The sequence below is a fragment of the Biomphalaria glabrata genome, chromosome 16 (assembly GCF_947242115.1).
Source record: "Biomphalaria glabrata chromosome 16, xgBioGlab47.1, whole genome shotgun sequence".
NCBI classification, from domain to species: domain Eukaryota; kingdom Metazoa; phylum Mollusca; class Gastropoda; family Planorbidae; genus Biomphalaria; species Biomphalaria glabrata.
The window spans coordinates 23478136-23502627 of record NC_074726.1 but is presented as its reverse complement, the minus strand read 5'-3'; the positions used below and the strand labels follow the sequence as shown (position 1 = coordinate 23502627).

General features: G+C 34.5%; 1 protein-coding gene across 6 annotated transcripts in view; it reads right to left on the bottom strand.

The window, feature by feature from the left end:
* LOC106069995 (low-density lipoprotein receptor-related protein 1-like) overlaps positions 1-24492 on the bottom strand; it is a 187034-nt gene that overhangs the window by 81415 nt on the left and 81127 nt on the right. For 3 of the 6 annotated variants that reach the window (XM_056014156.1, XM_056014161.1, XM_056014157.1), the window contains exons 4-19: positions 24099-24134; positions 22548-22565; positions 19874-20008; positions 19629-19742; positions 18965-19087; positions 18523-18680; positions 15814-15898; positions 14088-14250; positions 13308-13536; positions 11573-11750; positions 10502-10630; positions 8889-9131; positions 7657-7837; positions 7232-7448; positions 1537-1729; positions 485-604 (exon numbers count right to left, since the gene is read on the bottom strand). In XM_056014156.1, coding sequence (XP_055870131.1) covers positions 485-604; positions 1537-1729; positions 7232-7448; positions 7657-7837; positions 8889-9131; positions 10502-10630; positions 11573-11750; positions 13308-13536; positions 14088-14250; positions 15814-15898; positions 18523-18680; positions 18965-19087; positions 19629-19742; positions 19874-20008; positions 22548-22565; positions 24099-24134 — 2322 coding nt within the window. The remainder of the gene's footprint in view (positions 1-484; positions 605-1536; positions 1730-7231; positions 7449-7656; positions 7838-8888; positions 9132-10501; positions 10631-11572; positions 11751-13307; positions 13537-14087; positions 14251-15813; positions 15899-18522; positions 18681-18964; positions 19088-19628; positions 19743-19873; positions 20009-22547; positions 22566-24098; positions 24135-24492) is intronic. The other 3 variants (XM_056014158.1, XM_056014159.1, XM_056014160.1) reach the window with 3 other exon arrangements.

Sequence of the window (24492 nt, the reverse complement as noted above, 5' to 3'; positions counted from 1 at the left end):
GCAAGCTATTGGTCTCCACTGACCACAGGTTGCCACATCATAGGCCAGTGTTCAGACCTACTACAACTATTGGTCTTGGTCCAACAGACTGAAATACAGATTAGATTAGTGCAATATAAAGGTCACCAATCTAGAAGCCACACAACTCATTAGCTGTGAAATTAAGTTTAGGTGTCACTTCAGAAATAAAGATTACTATGCTCTAGCCAAAATCTCCTGCAAAGCGTCGGGAGATGGCACCAGGCAGAGATAGAACTTGGGGCCTACCTAATGACAGTCCTAAACCAAAGCTCATACTACATGACCTGGCTTGAAATCTAAATAAGCCTTGTAAGCATTCTTTTACTAATAGACACAGAAGACCTTAATTTGAAATTATTACATTTTATTACATTTTTAGTAAACTAAATTTTTCAATTTAGAGGATTCCTTAAGCTGCTAAGGTTTATACCAAGCTGTACTGTTTTTTAACACTGAGACTTACCTGCACACTGCCTGCCATCATACACTCTTCCTGCAGAACATTTACAGACAGCAGCACCTGAAGTGTTGACCAAACACAAGTCACTGCAGCTGCTCTCTTTAAAACAGCCATGATTGGGATCTGGGAATCAGTTTGTAAGTACAGTTTGTAAGTATGATGACATGCAATTTTATTAACTAAACAGTTTTGTCATGATTATTTATTAGGACAGTAACATATATTTTAACTCAGTGTCTAATTTGCTGATTTCATCAACAAACACAGCTAATTGAAAACATGTCATAGTGTATTTCATTTAAATTATATTTTTTAGAGTGATTAAAACTTAATATCCAAATGTATAACAGTATTTTTTTCTGGTGATTAGCCAAATCACAAAAAAGTTTCTTAAGGATCAATAAAGCAGTCTTAGTCTTAGATTAAAATAAACAAAGAAGCTTTCTTATTTCTTCTTTTCTTTTCTCTGCATCAGTAGTCATAATTCTTAGAAAAAATGTGCAGTGGTTTCCAGATTTTGCAGTTCTCCATATTGTTTTACTTCTTTTACTATAGGAGGGTTTTGGGGACTGAGTCTGGTTAAGGCCTCTTGATAAAGTCTGCAGCTTTGAATGATAACATTAGCATTCTGTGGTGATGCTCCACAAGAACAAGTTTCGCCAGTACCAACTTTTAGCCTCCGGAAAATATGTTGTCTCATTCTGTTTTGTCCAGCTATGATGCAAAAATTATGCGTTGGTCATGTCGTGATATCTTATAATAGGCATCCTTTTTTTTTGTAATAGGGATGTGAGCTTGTTCAATTCTCATTAAGAGAGTAGAGAGGAATTTTGTTTCTTATTTGATTTATAGCATAAAATATTTATTGTAATATTCCTTAGTTTTTATGTAAGCAATTTATTAGTTAATAAAATACAAAGACAAGAAAAAATAGTTATTATTTAAATACATTGTCACTATTTTAATACAATGTGCTGAACATAATCATTAATTTCACAATGAAAAAAATACATGGTTGAGAAATTAACTATTTTGGAAGACAATTAAAAACCAACCTTGTGGCTGAGCATCAAAATCATACATTTTGACATCAAAAAGAGGTGCGCTGCTGTTGCGGTAAAAGGAAATCTGCTTTGTGGCCAGATCCATTTCCATAATGCTGCCGTTAGTGGTCTCTGTCCAGTACAGTTTATTGTTATATAAAGCTATGCCATAGGGGTGCATATTGCTGGTAAAGTTCAGTATGTTCTGAAAGAAACATAAAAAAAAAAGGCTGCAACATTAATGGTGAAAAATATTAAAATCATAGTTCTGTAAGGTTATTATTATTATTAGAAGTGATAATAAATAAAAGCACTACACTCCATATTAAATGTTTCTAATGGCATGCATTTCAAAAAGCCTGTGATGACCAGTTCAACTCTTGGCTTTGATATACTGCGTCCAGCGGAAGTTATCACTGATGGGGCAAGGTAGAAAGTACCTGTTGTGATTGTTGTGAACTTGTAGCCTATGAACTTGTAGCCTATGACTTTGACATGTATACATTACATATGCAATACTTCAAGAACACCAGGGATGCGTTAGGAATAAGAAATATTTAATAGAGCAATAGGAATAAATTATAACTGTAGCCAACAAAAGCGGATCTCCTAAATATCCATTAACTATCAGAACTGCCTTATAATGGCTCCTACTATGCTATCACAAAATCCGGTCCTCTGTCAACAATAACAAAACTCAAGGGCTGTCACCCCGCTTTACCTAGTCAACCAATGGAATAATAATAAATACAATAAATAAACATAGAAATCCTCACATCTTACAACCAAGGTTCTATAAGGTGTTGTCAACGATGGTCTATACAAACACAATCACCACATTCCCCCCTTACCAAAATAAGCTATTAATATAACTTATTAATAGCGTAAAGAAAGAGTGAAATGGAAAAAAAATACACACAGATCCACGCTACCATCAATGGCATTGGACTTTAAACTAAATTGGAAAAATGACAGAATCACATAAAATTTACATGTTAACATCTCTATTTAGTTTACATTTCTACATTTCCCCAAATAAATCCCTTAGTTACAATATCACCAAATTAAATTCTCTACATCAAAGGACAACTAATGTAGGAGAAAAAAAAATGTAAGAATTCAAATTTAAATCAACAGGGTTGTTGATAGGACTGGTGGCAATTTGAGAGAAAAGAATTAGCACATTCATTTCCTTACATTTAACCTTAGAGTAGAATAATTATAAAACAGGACATCAAGTCTATAGTTAGGTCGTCTCTGAGTACATTAAACAATTCAACAACTTCAACATCATTCTCGATATGTTATTTACAGTTCTTTCTAAGGTCTCCAGCTATGAAGCTCAATAACGAAAGTCAATGTGTAATGGTCTCTCTATTTCTACAAGATGGGGTCAATTGTTCTGAGGGTGTTATGGTGGTAAGCTGCCCCACCAAAAGACTTGTACTGTCAGACGTCACCTTGTTTCTTCACTAGTTCTGTATTCTCTGAGGGTAACGTTGATATTAACAGTGACAAGTGTAGATAGCATCTTTCTGTTGGTGGTGTAGGCACTAACCAGAAATACATAGTCGCATACGCTCAGGTTTCAAAACACGTTCTTCCCACACAAAAGGATTAAATGTAGCAGGGTAAATGTTGACAATGCTCTACAATCTGATCAAATGTAGTTGGGGGGGGGGGGGGGAGAGAGGAACTGTTAACAATCTGCTCTGTTGCTGTTTTCAAACTTGATGCACATCGTCTTCATCAAGAGTGACTCAAAGTCAATACGAGAAAGTACTGCCAGTTGATAAGCAACAATGTCTCTATACACATCGAACTTGTTACTGGTACAGATAGATTCACATTGTCTCATACTAACGCACAGTTGTTTCTTTCTGGTCGCTAGATCAAAGGTCACTAAGTAAAATATTCTGCCTAACATTTCGATACAGGTATGTTCACTTTGTTTTGTTTTTTTCATTCACAGGAACTGAAAGTAGTCTCCACACACACACAGTCACCTACAGTATGATTGTAACTCTCTCTTTGACCTTGACCTTGAGGAAATTTAGTCCAACTATACTAGTAGCTCTACACATGTGTAGCTTCAAAATACATGCACATTCTAGGATCCGGTCAGCCTTCAATTTCGCCACCACTGTCAATCAAAAAATTCATTACACTACTAGAGCGTGCGCTGCCCTTGGAACATAGTTGTAAAACGTTTCTCTCTGTGGTCTCTGTTGACTGGTGGGCTGCCATAATATCTGTTGACTGGTGGGCTGCCATAATATCTGTTGACTGGTGGGCTGCCATAATATCTGTTGACTGGTGGGCTGCCATAATATCTGTTGCGTCTGTAACAAGGTCTACGTCCTTGATAGCCTTGGTATCTTTGAGGCTGGAATTCTCCTCGGTCCTCTGGGTACTGCCGCCTTCCTCCATTGTCATTTTCTCTGTACCATAGATACCATCCACTCGTCCTACAGCTACTTTGGCCAGCAGAATCTCTACTGCCCTGCACATTAGAACCCCATGGACCAGTTACGTTTGCTGTTTCTTTTCGTTTCTCTTCTTCGACGACGTCAAATTCCGTTTTCCCGCCTTCTCTAACACTTGTAGGGTATTTTCTTGGGTTGCTTTTAACTATGGCCGTCTGCTGCACAAATGAATCTTCCTTATTTTCGTTACTGTTAACATCATCATAACTTTCTTGTTCTGTTTTTAGTTTTTGTTGTCTGCCTTCAACTTGTATCGTTTCTAAAGGAATTGTTGGACTACTGTTTTCTACGTCTTTAGGATCGTAGCCTTGTCTCATTTGTTGTTGGCGTTGAACTTCAGTCGTCGCTGATTGATCGATGTCATCAGCTTCTTGTGTTGGCTCCCAATTAAAAAATTGTTTCCATCTGTCGATCTGAGCCTCACTGGGGGTCTCTATATTTGGTACATTCCCTATCACCACTTCGAATGGACCATTCTCAACAACTATAGCTTCAACCTTTTTATTGAAATACGGAGAGTTAATGTGTACTATAGCTGTTGGGTAGCTCTTTATTTGCCCTCCGAAACCTTGTACTTTGCATTGTCTCTTAGTGTACTGGTGAGGTTTCACAAGTTTAGCTAAGAGTACACATTTGGTGGCCCCAGTATCGCGTAGGGCGTGGGTATGATAGCCATTTGCTATAGCTGGACATACGTACGGTGAAAGGCTATCCGCCAAGCCTCCAACATGGGCTACAACATTGTCCTTGTAGTATTCTGTTCTCCGGGCATCTCGACAATACTTCGCTATGTGCCCCATTCTCCCACAGTTGTAGCATCTCACTTCACTTCTCTGGGCCGGTGACTGATTTAGTCTATAATCATTTCGTTCTCTTTGTATATCTCTGTTTTGTGTTGGACTAAGTTGTTGTGCTGTTTCTTCCTTTGTAAATCGTGCTGTTGTAGGGACTGCTGCGGCGGCAAATTCGATTTCTTCATTGTTTTCGACCTTTTGTAGTATTTCGCCCGGATGTGCCGCTACATAAGTTTGACACAGTTCCATAACGGTCTCCACACTTCTCGGTTTTCTTTCCTGTAGGAAAGCAAACAAATGCTTCCCAGCAGTTGATACGATTTTGTCCACGATGATAAACTGCTTTAGACTCTCGAAGGATTCTTCAATTCCAGACGCTTGAACCCATTTTTCGAACGTTATTTTCACATCAGAAACAAATTGCTTCATGTTGCCGTCTGATGGTGGTTTTAGCTCATGAAACTTCTGTCGGTAGTCGTCTTCGACTTGAGGATGGCATAGTTTGCTACCTCGTCATCGCTTAGGACTTGTAGTGCATCGAGGGCCTTTCCTCCGACCAAACTGAGAAGTTGTATGGCCCATTCGTGTTGTGGTTCTTTTTCAAGTTTCATCAACATTTCAAATCTGTTGATAAATGCATCCATCTTATCCGTGCCTTCCACGAATTTTTGTCTCTTTGTTTGGGGCGTATTTCTTTTCCTGGTGTCTCTATTTTCCTGCTCCTCTACATCCTTTGCTTTACTCTCTTTTTCGATTGCGGCAATTTTGGCCTTCGATTCCTCGTCGTCTCTTTTTATTTTGGCCGCTACTTGGTCCTCTTCTAGTTTCCATTTAAATCTCATCTCTTCTTCCTGCATTGCCATCTTCCGTTCTTCTACTTTCGCCCTTTGTTTCCGTTCTTCCTCTTCTACTTTCGCCTTTTCTTCTTCTACTTTCGCCCTTTGTTTCCGTTCTTCCTCTTCTACTTTCGCCCTTTGTTTCCGTTCTTCCTCTTCTACTTTCGCCTTTTCTTTCCTCTCTTCCATTCTAGTATCTCTCTCCTCATTCTGTCCTATGATTTTAGCAACCCACTCGTCCAATTCTTCTCTCTGGTAGCCAAGACTCTTCCCCGTTTCATATAGTTTTAGTAGGTCACCGTATACTTTCTCGGCCATTTTATGGACGTAGGTTTGTTCTTATACTTTAGGACAAGCCTTTTAATCCCTGAGTTAATTGATTTTCTAGCCTTATATTTGAAGTCAGTAGAGCTTACTGCTGACCAGAAGATAATAGATAACAACTATAAGGATGAAATAGTTCACCTGTCAACTTGTTGACACACTTGCTGCTCCACCATTGTTGTGATTGTTGTGAACTTGTAGCCTATGAACTTGTAGCCTATGACTTTGACATGTATACATTACATATGCAATACTTCAAGAACACCAGGGATGCGTTAGGAATAAGAAATATTTAATAGAGCAATAGGAATAAATTATAACTGTAGCCAACAAAAGCGGATCTCCTAAATATCCATTAACTATCAGAACTGCCTTATAATGGCTGCTACTATGCTATCACAAAATCCGGTCCTCTGTCAACAATAACAAAACTCAAGGGCCGTCACCCCGCTTTACCTAGTCAACCAATGGAATAATAATAAATACAATAAATAAACATAGAAATCCTCACATCTTACAACCAAGGTTCTATAAGGTGTTGTCAACGATGGTCTATACAAACACAATCACCACAGTACCTAAACCAGAAAGCTTCAGCAAGGAGGCGTTCTTTAGCCTAAGAAAATCTCTGAATTCAAACCGCTGCAGCCATGCAGCTAAACACAAAAAATGAAAAAGGCTTCAGGAGTCAATCAGGAGATGGTGGCCGTTAGGCAGCTTTTAGCATTCAGTACAGTCTTACACCCTGCCAGAACCTGCCATGCCACTGTATCAGCACCTGCCATTCCTTGGACACATCTGCTGTATTAAGATGGGGGAACTGCTATGTGGGGGACATTGTTCCGACCAAAGCTAATGCCTAGACTTTCATGAGATGATCCATAGTCACTTCCAAACTAAAAGAGGTCAAAAGCTAGCATCTTCTGCATGACAAAACTCAGAATTAAGGGAAATAAAACAATCAATGAATTGTATAAAAACCACAGTAAATATCAAGTGTTCAAGGCCTGAAAGGTGGGTCAAAATGAGAAAACAAATCTTAACTTTGATGACCAACAAAAGATTAGCTATTACAGCAATCAATTAGCTAGTGCTATGCTATTGCAATAGTTTCACAAAAGATTAGCTAGTGTTATGCTTTCAGAGCTAGAGATGTCAGAGATATCCTTGGTAGTAGGTCATTTTAATTGTGAAGATTACAGAATTTTATAACAGAATATTATTAGCAGATTTTTATCTTATTTACAATAAAAGTGGAATGAATTACTTTTCTCCTGGTTCCATCAGTTGAAGTGGATTCAATTCTATCATAGTATCCATCAGTCCAGTAGAGAGTCTCAGTCGCAGGGTCTAGCACAAGCCCATTGGGCCACTGGATGCCAGTGTCCTGGATGACACCCCAAGCAGAGCCGTCCATATTTAGCCAGTTAATGCTGGACTTGCCAGATTCAGAGGAGATCAGCCAGTTGGTCCAGTAGATTTTTCTGTGAAATATTAATCTTGATTTAAAGATCTTTTAAAAACCTAAACACACATAAACATATCAAAAGATCAAAAAAGAATTCTGCCTTCTTTTGAAAAAAATCTAGAACTTGTAGCTGAATGAAGAAATAGTTGAAAAAAATGTTCCTTTTTATTTTATTGAAACAAATTTCTAAGATAAAATGTAGCCACAATATTTTTTTATATTACCCTTTCCTGGGGTCCACAGCAAGAGCCTTTGGGTTGAGATGAGTGAACTGTGTGGAGTTTAAAACAACAAAGATGTGACTACTGTTGCGGAGGCTGATGGCCACAATCTCATTTCTACTGCTGTCTGCACAGTAGATGTTTCTTCCAATCCAGTCAACCGCAAGACCATCACATTTAACACCTAAGAGATACAATTCAATCAAAAGAAATCATTGTTCATAAGAAATGAAATTATTTGGTAATTTGATCAAAACCTTTAGGAGTCGGAGAAAGTGATGGAAAGACAACATTAGAGAATGGACAGGCATGTCATTAAAAGAGATTCTAGTCAATAGGAATGAAAAGAGATGGTCAACAGATTATGTGTGGTCCCCGATTATCTAACAAAGTAAGGGATAGGTGAATGGATTTAATGGGACTGCCTCATTTACTTTAAGACAATTTTTAAAAAAAAAAAAAAAACAAGAAAAGGCACATTTTGAACGTAATATAAAGCTCATCTGCGGAATAGATGAAACTTTTTAAACAATAAGTTTTTCTTTATTTTTTAGGAAATAATGATTGTCATTCAGGTGTGAATATGATTTCAACTCTTAATTAGAATGTAAGTCTTGTAAAAAATGTTACAGTTGGCTAAGAAACATTTTTGTAAACATTAACAATTGTAATGACTGAATTTTGGCTCTCTAGATTTAGTAAATATAGAAATTACTCATTTCATTTATAAAATTTGTAAAAAAAATAAAAAATTGTTACATTAAATAATTAGTTGTGACACACAGAGAAAAAAATATACTCTATAATTACAAGCAGTTAAAAAGAGTTTAAAATGCTTTGCTATGGTGCAATTTTCATGCTCCATTATGCCCAATGCACTCTGTGAAATCTTATTTTATGGACATGTTGGGGGAAAGGGAAGTAAGAGAAGGCTTCTGTGCTGTCTTTAAGCACTCAGTAAATAGCTTGAGTTGAATCTCAAGCTGTTCTACCTTGGAATTTAAAGTCCAACTCCATTAATAGGTAGACAAAACAGTTCATGCCACAAATGGTTCTCAAATGTACTCTAAAAACTTTAAATTTAATTAAATACTAAAAAAAAAAATGGTATGTTTTTATTCCATTTCAGGTTGTGCCTAGTGCATTTAAACACTATAAAAGATTTTTTAAGAAAAAAAAATATAAGTGAATAATATACATTTTAAAGATTTGACTTGACTAATGGCAACTCTAACCTGAGGTCAAGAATGGCTCTGGATCAGTTTCTGCATTAAACTTCCTCCGCATCAGGGAGGGCTTGGCAATGTCAAAGAAATACACAAAGCTTTGGAAAGAATCAAAGTCCACAGCATGAGGGCGTACCAGATTGGAAATTGGAGGGTACACGTCGACTCCTCCTTCAGAACTATTAGTGGATATAAGATGTATCATTCCCTGCTGGCCGTTAGCAAACATGAGAAACTTTTCAGTTGTTCTTTCTGGCAAATGTAGAGTTTACAAAGCTCAAGTCAGTGAGATACTTATGAGGGAAATATTCAATAATTTTATAATTAAGTTGCAATAAAGATGTTGCAAGTTGTATTACAGCAGCAGGGATACTGTTGTTTTTTTTAAGTAATATTTTAAACAAGAAAATATTTTTTTTAAATACTTTTTTAAAAAGCTAATATTAAGCATACTTGTATCAATTAGTTTGGATCAGTCATGTAATTAAATTTGTAATAGATCTAGACTGACAATAACAAAGCATTTATGAAAAGAAAGTAAAGGGGGGAACAATCTGAATTTGAACTCATGGCTTAAGCCTTCTCAGGCTTCTTAAGCCAACACGAAAACCACTCTGCTAGTGGAGAGCTTATGAACATGGAAGATTGGTTAGTTATCTATAGTTTCTATAGTCTCTGCCTATTTTTTAAGTTTGTGTTCACTAAGAATCAGATGACGACCTATAAATGGGACTAATTCAGCTTATACCACCACTTTAGTCAATTAAAATTTCTTTCCCTTGTTTGAGACACCTAAACAAAACAAGAATAATGAATTAAAATAATTTATTACCAATAAAACTAATTGGTTAATTTTTGTTATTGATTCTTGTGCTGTCAGGTAAAAGAAATAATTATTGTGCAAAATTTCAGCCTGATTCAAGATTGGGTGTGGGAGAAATCAAGTGTACAAACTGTTTACCAGACAGAGTGATTTGATGTAAGCTTTGTAAAAAAAGTTCATATAAAAATAATGTTTATGCAAATTAGAAACATAAGACTATTATGGGTGTTTAAGTATGGGCGTTTAAGTTAATTTTTAAAAATATAGACGTAATGTTGGCTCTATAAATATCATTACATAATAGGCTCTGATTTCTCAAAGAGTTAATACACACTTTAAACAAACGAGTCAAAGGTAAAATTTTATTTTTATATTTTATACTATCTGGAAAAACTGGCTCTTAAAGTAACTCTGCAACCTAGCTTAAATAGTTTATCTAAATATTATTCTCAGAAATGTGTGTTTCCTTAAATAAGAGACAAAGAAAAAAGAGCTTTAAAAAACGGTCAATGTTTCATAAGAAAATAACTTATGCCCATCTGACGAGAGCAAAAATAATACTTTATCTACTTATTAGATAATAGTATACTGATTCTCATTCATGCCAATACAAATGTACCAATTTAAGCTTTTATTTTTTTGGGTTACAAAAGCCTGAGTATGAAAGCATATTACTTGATTTTTTTCTTTTCATCTAAAACTGTGACAAGAAGTATAAGAACTTTTTTGTCTCAATAACGAACATTTTACACACAAAAAATTCCAATGGAAAAGGCAAGTAAAATAAAGGACAGCTTACTTATACATTTGCCAGAGTTATCTCTCTTGTAGCCTAGTTTACACTGACATTTAGCTTTGACTGAGTTCCCATCTGGTACAGGAATACAGAGATGCTCACATTTGGCAGCACCGCACACATCTAGGTTAACTGTCAGATAGAAACAATCAGATTGGCAAGCTTATTAATCAATACTTACTGCCTTTCGTTTATGTATTAAAAAAAAAACAATTCAAAGAATTTTTTTTCACAATGCCAAATGATAATACATTGAAAACTAACACAGCAGGGTCACACAGTGCGGTAGGTTCAATGTGAACAGAAATATTCATTAAGGCAGCTTCAAAATGGCTACAACGTTGAGAAAAAAATTGAATGTCGAAAATATGTTCAAAATTTTAACAGCATGTGGTACCAAGAGGAAGATCACTTAGTAAAAAAAAAAACGTCTTAGGACTGAACCCTGAAACTAGCAATAGAAAAAAAGAATACTTTTAAAAGCAAAGCTTATTTAAGGAAAGGAACCACTAATTACTGCCATTTCACTGAAAATTATGGGGTTTATTTCTCTTTCTGCTATATACAACAAAATTAATTAATTAGCATTAAATTATTAAATAATTGGTTACATTTTGGATTGATTCATATATGAATAGTTTTGCAACCTTTTAACTTGATCTTATAATGGGAAATGGAAGATAAAACATGTTCCAACTTTTAACCAGACAAACAGAGTGAGTTGATATAAGCTTTGTAAAAACAAGAATTGTACTTAAAATAGAAAATATTCTTGAACCCATCAGGTCTCATTGTACCAAACAGATGTTAAAAAACTGACATTGAGATCTTATAGGAGAATGGAGACATACTTGAATAAAAAATAACACTATTACACAATTTAACACTAAGGAATAAGTTTCTCTTGTTAGGGCCCCAAGATGACCTATCCAGATGTTTATCAATGATCTCTGGTTGCTATTCTAAATACAAGTTTGATAAATGTGCATTCACTATTTATAAATATGAATTAAAATGAAATGTTAAAAAAAAAAAATGAACATCCCAACTATTCAAGCTATTGGTCAGATTTACCTGAAGGTTGTGCTATGGGGTGAAACAGCTTGATGCTGCCTGGTTTACTGGGGGATTTAAACACAATCTTGTTGGGCACAGAAGTGTTGAAGCGGTGTATGCGCAAGATGCTGTTGTTGAACCTGTTGGTCACATAGAGGAAGTTCTCCAGCAATGCTATCCCAAACACATTCGCCACCTAGCAATATAAGAATAAAGGCGAGATGATATACTTGGTGAGTTGATCACATTAAACCAGTGTTTCCCAAACTTTCTACCAATTTGTACCCCTTCTAGTATTATTGCAACACTGAGTACCCCTCCCCCACCCTTGAGGGATTTATTTTAATAACAATCAAAATTTTTTTTTTGGTAGGCCTACATACAAAAAAAAAACGAAAAAAAAAAAAAATTGTAAATAAAGTAAATATAAGTTCTAGTATAAAAGACATTGTTTTGGAGCTATGGGAAGGATCAAATGGCTTGTGTTTGGATGACTAATCATCATCATTTGGTATCCTGGTTATTTTAATTCGAGAAGCGATTTTTTTCAACTTAATTTTTTTTAAATGCTTAAAAAGCATTTATCAACTGAACATTATAAATGGCTATTTCGATAAAATCGGAATAGTTAATGAGGTACCCCACTTACTCTCTTTAAACTCTTCCCAATCCCCTAGGGGTATACATCCCCTACTTTGGGAAACACTGCTTTAAACAATGTCATTAAATCGCACATTCATTCGGAACCTTCTAAAATTTGAGGATTTCCTAATAATGGCTGCTTAGAAACAAATGCATTATTTATGAAATTGTCTGATTTTATTGTGTTCTTTTTTCAACTTCCTTCTTAGAAACTGATAAATGGCATCAATCTAATTGGAACATTAACGTTTCTTTTCTGCTAATATAGAGGGTTAAGGAAGGGAGTTTGATCTGTTTTTTAACAGAAGAAAGGGTTGGAATAACATAAAATAAGAAGACTGTACACTAAGGGGAAAGTACCAAGCATATATATAAATTGTGGTGCTGAGGGCAGCAGTTGTCTTCTACTAAGAAGGGATGAAACAATGCATGTTATTTTTTTATTATGAATGTGAAAAGTGTGTCAGTCAAATGCTGTTTTCTTTTAGTGATTGGAGAAAAACAGAGAGTGATAAATAAATGCACATGTAGACAGAATATGTCAGGCAGAAAGGCCATGCTGCTAGAATGTTAAACGCAGTCAGAAGCCAAAATTGCACACAGGTCCCAGTCCCATATATATTTTGTTTTAAGAGAAGATATCATTTGGTCGAGAGGGATGCTGGGAATGTCAAACAGGAAAGAGAAATTATATATACACAGGAACACATAAGAAGGGGAATATCTTCATCTTGAGAGAATTAGACAGTAAATGATAGTCACAGAGATAAACAAAAGAACCTTTTAAGTTCCATGAGCCTAACTTATCTAGCTTAAAAAGTGAAGTTCCCCTTTCAGACTATGCGATCTATGGGGCAGATGATGTAAAGGTCATCTGTTTCTGTGGCCCACGGTCAACAAGGGTGTCATGTGGCCAGCACAACGACTAACTGCCTTTACTTTTCCCCAACTAATGTCAGGTACCCTTTAGAGCTAGGTGGACTCAGATCACACAAAATTCAAAATCTGTCTTTACCAGGATTCGAACCTGGGTCCTCGGTTTGAGCAGCCAAGCACCTTACCACTCAGCCCCCGGGCCTTACCTTATCTAGCTTACTGAAATAAAACTTACATCAACTCCCTTTGCAATGACCATCCTTTTGTTACCATTGTAGTCAATCCTTTCAATTACACTGAGGAATGAGTCTCCCCAGTACAGGTGTGAGTTGGCTACATCCAGTGTTAAGGCCCTGGGATGGACAATCTTGAAGCTAACCAATGACCTCTGGTTGTTACCATCCAAATCTAAGCGACCAATGTTGGCAGAGTCATCAGAAAACCAGTCTGAATAGAAAAGGAATCTGAAAAAGAATTTTTTTTTCACATTTCTAAGTATAAGAATGAAATGCAGTTTAAAAACATATACTGTATGTATGACATGGAGGCCAATACGAGGAAAGCACAAACAGGGACGTCCTCAAATTACTTGGCGCCACATCTTCATGGAGGACCTAAGAGCAGTGGACACCAGGTGGGAGGAGGCTTCAGACATTGCCAATGACAGATCTTTGTGGAGACAGCTTGTCGCCCAATGCACCGAACGGCGCGGGAGGACATAAGTCTAAAGTATGTATGTATATATATATAATTTTAAATATTTTTTTTAATGATAAAAATGTATTTTAAACAAGAGAAAATAATCAGAAAATTTTCTTAATTTCTTAAAATGTATATATTTTTTTAAAAATGTAAATTAAAATATAATATTTTTTTTTAAATAACAAATGACAAAAAAAAAAAAAAACAACGAACACAGATACAATTTACAGTAATTGAAGTGTAACAACATAGTTATGACGTATATATTTTTTGAAGTGTATATAGCTCAGATAGAAGTTCTAGTGCAACATACCCTCTAGTGGCATCAATGGCCAGGCTGTAAGGCCTCTTGATTCCTACGGTCAGCACATTTTGACAGTAGCTGCCATTGGCTATACACATAAAGATGAGCTCTTTCTGGTCATCAGTAAAATACCAGTTGCCAGACAACCAATCTTTGGCCATGTCTTTCACAGCTAAAGAATAAAACAAATGAAAGGTTACAAAAGACAGTTTGTGTGGAAACACAAACTCAAAATCGGCCCCCGAAGTAAAATGTTTTATATAATTCGGATAATCCTTCAGAGTTGAAGATAGTTTACTTCCTAGTCCAAACCTCCCGCAGGACGACGGGGGATGGGAGCAGGCAGGGTTTGAACTTTCGATCGTCGATAAATCCAAACGACAGTCCAGCGCGTAAACCGCACGACCAGTGGTCAACCCAGGTAGGCTTCAATATTTTCAGAAAGAACATCCGAATGAAATTATATCAAAGACAAATGAGAGATAAGAATGGAGAAAGAAGGTTAACAGATCTTGTGTAGTGCCCCAACCGTCCCGCAGATCAAAGGATACGTGAAAGTGAATGTAAAGTTAGATGTGAACCTGGCCTAACTAGTTTGTGGTCTATAGGGCAGATGATGTAAAGTTCATCTGTTTTTGTGGCCTACGGTTAACGAGGGTGCCAGCAGAACGACCAACCGCCTTTGCTTTTCCCCAACTAACTACCCATTAGAGCTGGGTAGACTCAGAAGTTGAAAATCCCAGTCTTCACCAGGATTCGAACCCGGGACCCTCGGTTCGAACTAAATAAGTTAATTGTTTTGAAAAGGCTCAATCTCATATTCGAATCCTCAAAAAAAAAAAAAAAAAAAAAAAAAAAAAAAAAAAAAATCTCCGCTATATAGAAAAAAATGTTCACGAAAATGATGTTTATAAGATTACTATTCGTCTTATATTAGGTCTAACATATAATGCATACTAATTAGCTTTTTCTTATAAAAAACTGCTTGCATAATTGATTTTAAAAATTAGAATTTCAGGAAAAAAAAAAGTAGCTGTTGCATCAGAACTTTGAATGGCCTAAAATATTGTGAAGTCGGATTTTCAATATCTCTTCTAGTTTACGAGATCTAAACGGGACAGACATTTCGCACAAAACTAATAGCGTCTTTTCCCCTTTCGGGGGCCGCTAAAAATTACATTAGCAAAGTAAAACATATAATTCTATACCTTCAAAATAACAGCAAGTCCTACAGCAAAGGCCTGTAAACCCATAAGTCAATTTTAGTTTAGTGGACACCTCTTCATGTTAGGAAAACAAAAGAGCTTCATGTATATTAAAGTTAGGGAGTGAAATGAAGATTTATAATGATAACCCCAAAGAATACAATTGGTAAACCCCCCCCCCCCCAACCCAATCAGTGGTGTACAAGCTAATTCTGATAGCATGGTCCAAGGTTCAGAACTTTCTATCTATAGGGCAGATGATATAAAGGTAATTTGGCTCTATGGCTCACAGTTAATGACAAAGCACAACGACCAACCACCTTTACTTTTCCCCAACTAATGCCAGGTACCCAATAGAGGTGGGTGGACTCAGAGGCGCCCTAAAGACCCTGAAATTCAAAATCCCAGACTTCAAGATTCGAACCCAGGACCTCCGGTTCTTTACCACTCAGGTCATTGAGCCTCATGGTTAACATATAAAATTGTTGGACACTGGTGCAGAGAAAGATATAAAAAAAAAAGAGCATTACTTGACAATGAGTACTGTATCTTGACTTCCCACGTCTGGCTATCACTGGAAGCACTGGCGCACATCAAATGAAAATCTCTAGATAGCTAGAAAACAGAACAAATTCATTATAAACAAGCTAGATGGCTCTGTACTACAAAGCTTAAAAACAGTGTATCCCAAACTTTTCCCCTATTGGAACACTTCACACATTCTGAGTATTAAGCAGAACACTTTACTTACTCTTTAGATTGAGTTTTTTTTTAAAATAAATAAAAATTAAATCTTTAAGTATAAATCTTTTTTTTTAAATATATGTCTTATCTACTTATCTTATATAATACAGATGTTACTTCAAAAAAGAAGATGATTACGTCCTACGTGTCATGCATTTAGTCATGCATATTAACCAAATTAATCATGTCTATATAATATAAACATATGTATTCAAATGTCTTGAGTTCTGTTATATCCAGTGTGGCATCATGCCTATTGCTATATTTTGACGGTCAGAAAATTCTGCTTAAAACATAAAGGTTGGACGAAACTAAAGTAAAATTTAAAAAAAAAACACAAAAAAACAATAACTTGTTAAAATTATATAGTGCTCTTCAGAAAAACTAAACAAGAAATCTAATGATCTTTATATCTTTGTTTCAAATGAGATTCAGAATCTACATCAATTCAAAGTTAATAATGATGTAACAATTTATTTTCTTATGAAGAAGAACTAATACAAAAATCCTTTTTTCCTGTTTTACTAAGACACTGATTCACATGGTGGCCTATTCCAGTAGTTTGTGGAACACCTAGTCAGGCCTTGCGGAACACTAGGGTTCAGTGGAACACAGTTTGGTAAAAAACTGCTCTAGAGCAGGCATGTCAAACTCATTAAGGTGTATGGGCCAAATAAAAAGTTACTATAACCTGAGGGGCCGCAGCCAAAAATCAGTTGCAAAACAACCTACTAGTTTTATGTAAATTAGAAACAATACAATAGAATACAATAATTAATGGCATACCTGTCCCTTAGCTAAATTTGTAATACAATTTGGTGACTAAAAATTATTATGATTACGCATTATTTTGTTTGTCCTGATGCTTGACATCTTTTCTGGGATACAAGTTTATTAATGTCAGACTGAAGTTTGTTTTCCTCTGACACTTTCATCACTGATGACAAATTTTGATTATATGACTTAATTTTTTTAATTCCCGACACGTTGAGAAGTGAACAAGATTTTCTCCTCATATTTGGTTTATCCACAGTCGGAATTTTGTTTGAAAGCACTTCACATGAGTACACGCAGTTGTGACAATTTTGTCTGACCAGTGAGATCAACTGCAAATGGCAAATCCCGAACCCATTCGTCGGTTTGGAAATGTTCAATAGGTTCACCTTTCATGTTCAGAAACAATACAATTTCCTCACGCAGTGCAAAAAATCTCTTCAATACTTTATGACTGTAGAGCCAGCGGATTTCTGTGTAGTAGGGAGCACAATCAAATTTGTGTCCCATGTCATCCAGAAACATTGAAAATTGGCAAGGATTTAAAGAGAGCGACTGAAACCCGTCTTATGACATGTTGGAACTGCAACTGCTGTGCGCAGAACGTTTCTTGGTGAAAGATGCACTGAAAATGAGGAAATTTAAAATTAGCGTAAGTCTCTTTTATATTTGCTATTAGCTTTGCATCAAAACCATTTCATTTCAAGGTTGGTGCGCCACCCGGTTAACAATATCACCTCCTGTTATTTCTCAAAAACATCCTCGCTTGTTGTGGTGTTATGCATAGAACAGAACTCAAGTAGCTCCTCTTGTATCTCAAAATTCCTGCCACAGGCTCTTATGAATATAGCCAACTGTGCTACACCCATTACATAAAATTGACTCATCGATATCCAATGAAAATAATTCAAAATCAACTATTTTGTTCTTTAATTGTTCACACAAGCTGACTGACATGTCATTTATTCTATATGACACAAGGTTCCTTGTTAATGATATTTTTTTAAATGTTTTCACCTATTCTGGACAAATTACTTCGGGAACTTTAACGACACACTCCTTCATAAAATCACATTCACTAAATGATTTGCTATGGCTTGCAATTAAGTTTGACAAAATGTAATTTGCTTTCTCTGCAGACTCACTCTCGTTGTTCAGTTCAACAAATACTATTTTTCAATTCAAGTAGCTTGTCATCTCTTATTTTCGGCGTAATAGTTTAACATTATATTGATAATTTTTGAGGTGGCCAAGTGGGCAGCATGCAAAGTGGTCGCGGGCTGCATGCGGCCACGAACGCCGTGTTTGACATGCCTGCTCTAGAGCATGGCCATCCAATATCAACTTTTGGTGTCAGAGCTAATGAGTCACATAGATGTGGCTTGTTAATACCATTACTGACTCACAAGGGAAGGTTGGTACCATTCACTAAACTACCTAATTGCTTTCATCATGCAGGAATTACATTTATTGAAAAGCATGGATATTAGTAAGGTAGACTTGCTAGCCTATGCCCATTATGGAGCAAATGTATCTTTGATGCAAGTGATTGAGGAGCCTTAGATGCTTTTCGTGTGGACAAATATGTGGGTCGCAACTGGGTTTGCATGGCTACAAGACATACTGCACTCAACCTTAGTCTTCGGAATCCAAGACAATGTCTTATTTTTAAAAGTTGAAATAGAAATGGGAATGAACACTGCTATCAGAATCATTCTTACCCAGCATAGAGAGTTGTTCTTGATGTCTACATCTAGTATTGTCACATCTGTCCCATAGACCTGATAGTTTAAGGCTGTAAGACGTTCATTGGATACTAGATCCAAGATCTGAGCACTGATATAGTTGGCCAAGCCAAACTTTGGACTAGGTGGGTTCGCTGTTGGACAGAGCACAATCGAACATCATGGATTAAACTATAGATATAGTTTTAAAACTGTTAATTTGGGTGTTGAAATATTAGTGTGAAAAAGTCAGCCTTATTTTTTCTGATTATAAAAAGTTATTGTCTGTGTACTATCATTGAATATAAAAACAATAAGTATACACTGATTTACAAAACATTTCCTAGTGCTTTAAACAATTTTCATTTTTCAAAGCTGTTTTTCAACCATTGATTAAAAATATATATATTCACATAGATATATAAACATTAGCACTCACCACTGATTACACAAGTGCCTTTACCAACCAGTGTATAGCCTGATACACAAGAACAACTATAATCACCAATAGTGTTGCTGCATTTTTGGTCACAGAAGCCAGAATAATTACATTCATTCAAATCTACGAAGAAATAAAAACATTATTAAAGGAAAAACAATAAAACTATCAATAACTTTTTACAATGAAACAATGAAGTAAAAATATAAAAATTATGTACTATTAAAACTGCAGTTTTGAGATTTAAAATTTTTTAACAATTCCTCTATTAAGCTAGCAAACTGATTTTTAAACAAGCAAAATACAAAATAAATACTTAAAAAAAAAACAACAAAGGTTATATTGTGTATCAATTAGTTTGGATCAGTCATGTAATTAAATTTGTTATAAGCCTTTAGTCAAGTACTATTTCTTTCCCTTTTTTGAGATACCAAACAAAATTATTAACAATAGCCAATTAACTAATTGGTTTAATTGGTTAATTTTCTAAATTGGTTCTTGTGTTGTCAGGTAAAAGAAATAATAATACAAAATTTCCTCTTGATCCAAGATTGGGTGTCGGAGAAATTGCTTGTACAAATTTTTGGCCAGAGAGAGAGTGAGTTTATATAAGCTTTGTAAAAAGGGAGGTAGATGGGGAATGGTCAAGAAAACGTGCACTGACCTATGCAGTGTGTTCCATTGAATTCTTTGCCACTCTCACAATAACATTTTGGACCTTTACTTGTTTCTTTACATCGACCAGAAGGGCATTTTTTATTCTTACAGGCTCTGTTGACTTTTTAAAAAAAAAGTAATATTAGTTTCAAGTTATATAAAAAGGTTAATAAATGACCAAAATAAAAATGGAAAATAATTAGAGAGAGAGAGAGAGAGTAAGGGACGCAATATTATAATTTCAAGCCTTACAACAGTGATTTCCATCATCAGCATTATCCAAAGGGCAATCTATGTTTCCATCACAGAGTTTGGTCATGTTGATACATGTAAATGTGTTTGGACATCGGAACATGTTAGGACAAGTGAACGTGTCCACCAAGGAGCCTTGAGGAAAACAGTAACACAAACAGCTGTCAGTAAAACATTACAATTCAAAGAATTGGTGTTTTATTACATACAGGTATGGTGAATAATATTAATTTATTAAACAACTTTTCTAAATATACACCATAAACAAATATATTGAATTAAAATAGAGAAATGTCTTTTCTACTAGCTTAATGCTACTAAAAACTAGAAATAGTATCTTTCAGGTCTGAGTGAAAGATTGATTGGTGCTGAGAAATTCGTCAGTTTTGCTTTTTAAAAAGGAAATTCTACTTTAATTTTTTTTTTTTTTTTTTTTTTTTTTTTTCTACAAAAGGGAGATAACTATTGATTAGTTAGATGAAACAAAAGCTTATTACAAAATGGCATAGATGGGACTTTATGAGATAATGTTTTTCTTGTCTTGTTTTTTTTTAAAGTGAAATCATTCTCAGCATTTTTTTTTCTCTATCTCTTTTTTTTTTTCTTCTCCTTTTTTTTTCTCAGCATTATAATAATCATAATCAAAAATAAATTTCAGACACAGTGGAGACTCAGTATTTCCCCACCCTCCCACATTTATCAATTTTATGTTTAATTTATTCTTTGTTCTAAGTCCATAGTTACAATTCCTTCCCCTTGTGGAGATTAAAAAGGGTGCAGAAATTTATGTGTTGCTTTTTATTTCATGGTATGCTTATCGTAAAATGTGTTTATTTCAATTTCTCTTTACACAGCTAAAGAGTGCATCAGCATAGCTAGGTCTTTTTGTTTTCAGATTTAGGAACATTTTAAAGAAAGAAAATATAAATTGGCTTTTAGATATGACAGTTGGGCTCCTAGGCCTTCTTCAAGTTTAAAAAAAATGAGATTGTGTCCATCTATGATCCCTAAAACATTGCTGTGGTGATACAATTCTAGACTTAAGAAGCCTAATTCATTTAGGACTATATAAATTCAATGAATTTACAAATTAAGTACCAATTACAAATATATGTGTTCTACACTGTATACCAATATTGAGACCCCACTGTAAATGTATTAAATTCCAAAAAAAAAAACTTGGTTGTTCAGTAAAGAGTTTGTTCAAGTTGGTTATAAATTTTGCTCATTAGGAAAAAAAACTAAACTACCATTGGTTAGTTTTCAGAAAAGCCAATAAATAACCTTGACTAAAAATATTCTTTAACTAAACAAAAAGTAATAATAGTGTTCAATAATTCAGAACTACTTAAGATTATAATCAATTATCACAGGTCTATTATTATCAGTTAAATTATTAGTAACTACTTAGTAATGTTTTAGATCTAAAAGTGCATGCTGCTAATGATTAAGCTGTTGATTGTTCTCCCAAAATGCTAAACAATCAAGACACTAAATTCAAGACATCTCAACCACATTAGTTACTGACATGCTGTGACAACCAAATCTTCTGCTATCATTATCTTGCAACAACCAGAATTTAAGGTTTGTTGACCTACTTAATTTTTTTTACCCATAATACACTTCATATAAAATGTTGTTGGTTAACAAATTGAAAGTGCATTGTTCATTTAATGAGAACTTCTTTACATCTAAGCAATTATTAATGTATATATATTTTTTATATTTATACAAATAATGCAAAAAAAGGGAACATTTGCTGTTTTTGCATTAAGAAGAGATTTTTTACAAGTAGCCCTAATGTTATTTACATGAGAAGAAATAACAAAATGACTACATCTTATATTAATTTTACCATATCAAAAAAAAATAACCATGGGCCACAGAAACAGATGACTTTTACATCATCTGCCTTATAGATGCTTTCCACTGAACTTTACTTTTTAACATATTAAAAATGTCGGCTATAGCCGCAAGAAACTGCTGTCACTATAAAATAGACAACAGCCTTTATTTTAAATTGTACGGACTCTCTAAAAACATTAATCTCAGGAAAGCCCAAGATAAAAATGACCATGCATCAGGCATTTCTCACTATATTTATCCTACCAGGCAAGAAACAACCATTATCAATATATATCCCATAACCTTCCAATTATCAGAGTTCATGGCTGCATGCAGGGTACATTCACATAGGCACTTGTATGAAGAGAAAAGATTGTTAGAGGCACTACAGCATTAAATGTATATTAAACTGAAAAGATAAGGTTGCTGATAGGTCATTTGAAACCTTAACTAATATTGCGGGACGTATATGTGTATTTGTTAAACAGAGCATTCAAGGCCATGCAAATGCAAAGATTAAGCCTTTCCTGACTTTGGTAAAGGTTACAAGGAGAATGGCCAGAAATGGAAAAGTAAGAAAAAGGCCACATGGAACAATATAGTCAGCCTTCACATCCACTTTGTGCGGACCAACAAAATGTCAACATTCTCTCTCAACTCAAGACAATGCATACACAAGAATACACAACTTTAAAAATTGTATCAAATAATGAGAAGGAATCATGGAGAAATCAGATGCAAAGAGTAACTTAAAAAACATTTTTTTTTTTCAAAATAAAAAAAAAAAAGAAAGGAAAGGTAATTATTATTTGATTTTAAGCTAGATTACCTTTCTTGGGAAAGTGACCTAGATAACAAAATGAAACTGATAAGAATGTATTGTTTAATGTAGTCTGTATACAAAGACACAAAGATACTAAAGTTACAGAAATTTATTCATTTTCTATTGATCAACTTGAATAAAATATGTTTTAATCATTTTCTTTCTAGGAGAAATAGTGACATGCACACCAACCGACAACTTTCATATTCTTAAATAGATGTCAGATACTGGATCTAGTTGAAGCAGAAATTCCCTTAAAACTATTAGTTTAGCACTGTCTGGCATTCGGCCCCCAGAAAGCAAAACATTTAAGTTTAAAGCTTATTTTAAAGCAAATATTATGAAAAGACAGCAGAGATCAAGTCAACCAGAGAGTATGAGGTCTAATCTAAAAAGCTAAAGTGATAAAGATTAACCAAAACTCCTGCTAGAATAATTAAATGCATAAATAACCTGTTTAAATATGTTGCTCACTAAAGTGCAGAGGTTTAAAAAAAAAAAAAGCAAGAACTGTGTTTTGTACTCTCCTGGTAACTTCATATTATTGCGAGCTAGTGACATAGTGCTGTGCCCCATTAGGGAGGAGTACAATTTTCATACTAAATGTGTACTTTGAAAAAAGTTAATTTATGTTCTATCATTTTCTAAGCCAATAGATCAGCTATTAAAATTAATGAAGTGTTTCTATATCTATTCAAAAGTTTAGAAGCAGGTCATGAAAAGCAGCATTAAGGAATTATAGCACTTCTAGAAAAAATATGAGGAAAAAAAAAGGTGGAGAAAGGAGCGAAAGCCATCATGTAGCAAGAGATTATTCTTTGTTGAGAAAATGAAAATAAAAGAAACAAAGTGACAGTACAGTCTCTTGAAGGGTTAACAAAATGTTTCATTGAAGTTTTAAATTATATATAAGTAGAAAGTCATATATGTGTATATATATACAGTTAAACACTCCTATTATAGTGGTGAATTAGGAATCTAATTATTACACACATGATAAATATATCTACGTATACATTGAATAAAGATGATATACACAAGATTCATGCAAATATTAACACTAGTTTGCCTTCTAACTAGAAGAAATTTGTATTTAAAAAATATGTCAAGAATAAATTTTTAATTAACAATAGAAAAAATTGGTTATTAAGCTAAAAAAAAAAAATTAAAAAAAAAGAGCAAAAAAAATTAAATGAATTTTTTTTTTCTATTGTTTAGTTTTGTGTCATTATTTAAGTATATTTTAGTGATGTTCATTTGTTTTTCTTTTAATTCTGTACTTTTTCTAGCAAGTTACCTAAATGAAGTGCTCTTTGTAAATAGAGACTGCACAGCAAATATAAATAAATGAAAGGCAGTAGTATACAAGGTAGTACTTTATCAGAAAGCAATATAACAGCTTGAGTGGTAGGCACTATGATAGGTACATAGATAAATATATGTATATTTATATATATATATGTTGTAGCGCAAAGTAATAGTGATTTTGTTTTAGTTGCTTTGTTAACTTTTTTTTCTTTTTTTTTTTTTCTTTTTTTTGGGTTCTTGCATACAGACCTCTAGACCAACTTCCTTTTTTAGTTATTGTCCGACCTAAGCAGCAAAGAGATGGAATTTGTAAAGGAAATTATGGGATGGAAATGCAAAAACAAAAAGGATATTTATACATGAAAACATTAAGTATGATGAGAATTGGGCATAACATGAATGATGCATCCCCCATCTGGATTTTTGAAGATGCTGCACATTTGGGTTTGTATCAAAGTTTCTCAGCCTCACCAACTCAGTTGAGCAGTCTCAAGTCTTTGCTAGCTTCATCTGAAAGAGGCTTTTTTTTTTTTTGCTCTAAAATACTGACATAAAATTGTATTAAAAAAAAAAAGAGTGAAATTACAAAACAAATCAAAACAGAATAAAATTGCTATTCTGTGCAGAGTCTAGCAAATTATTT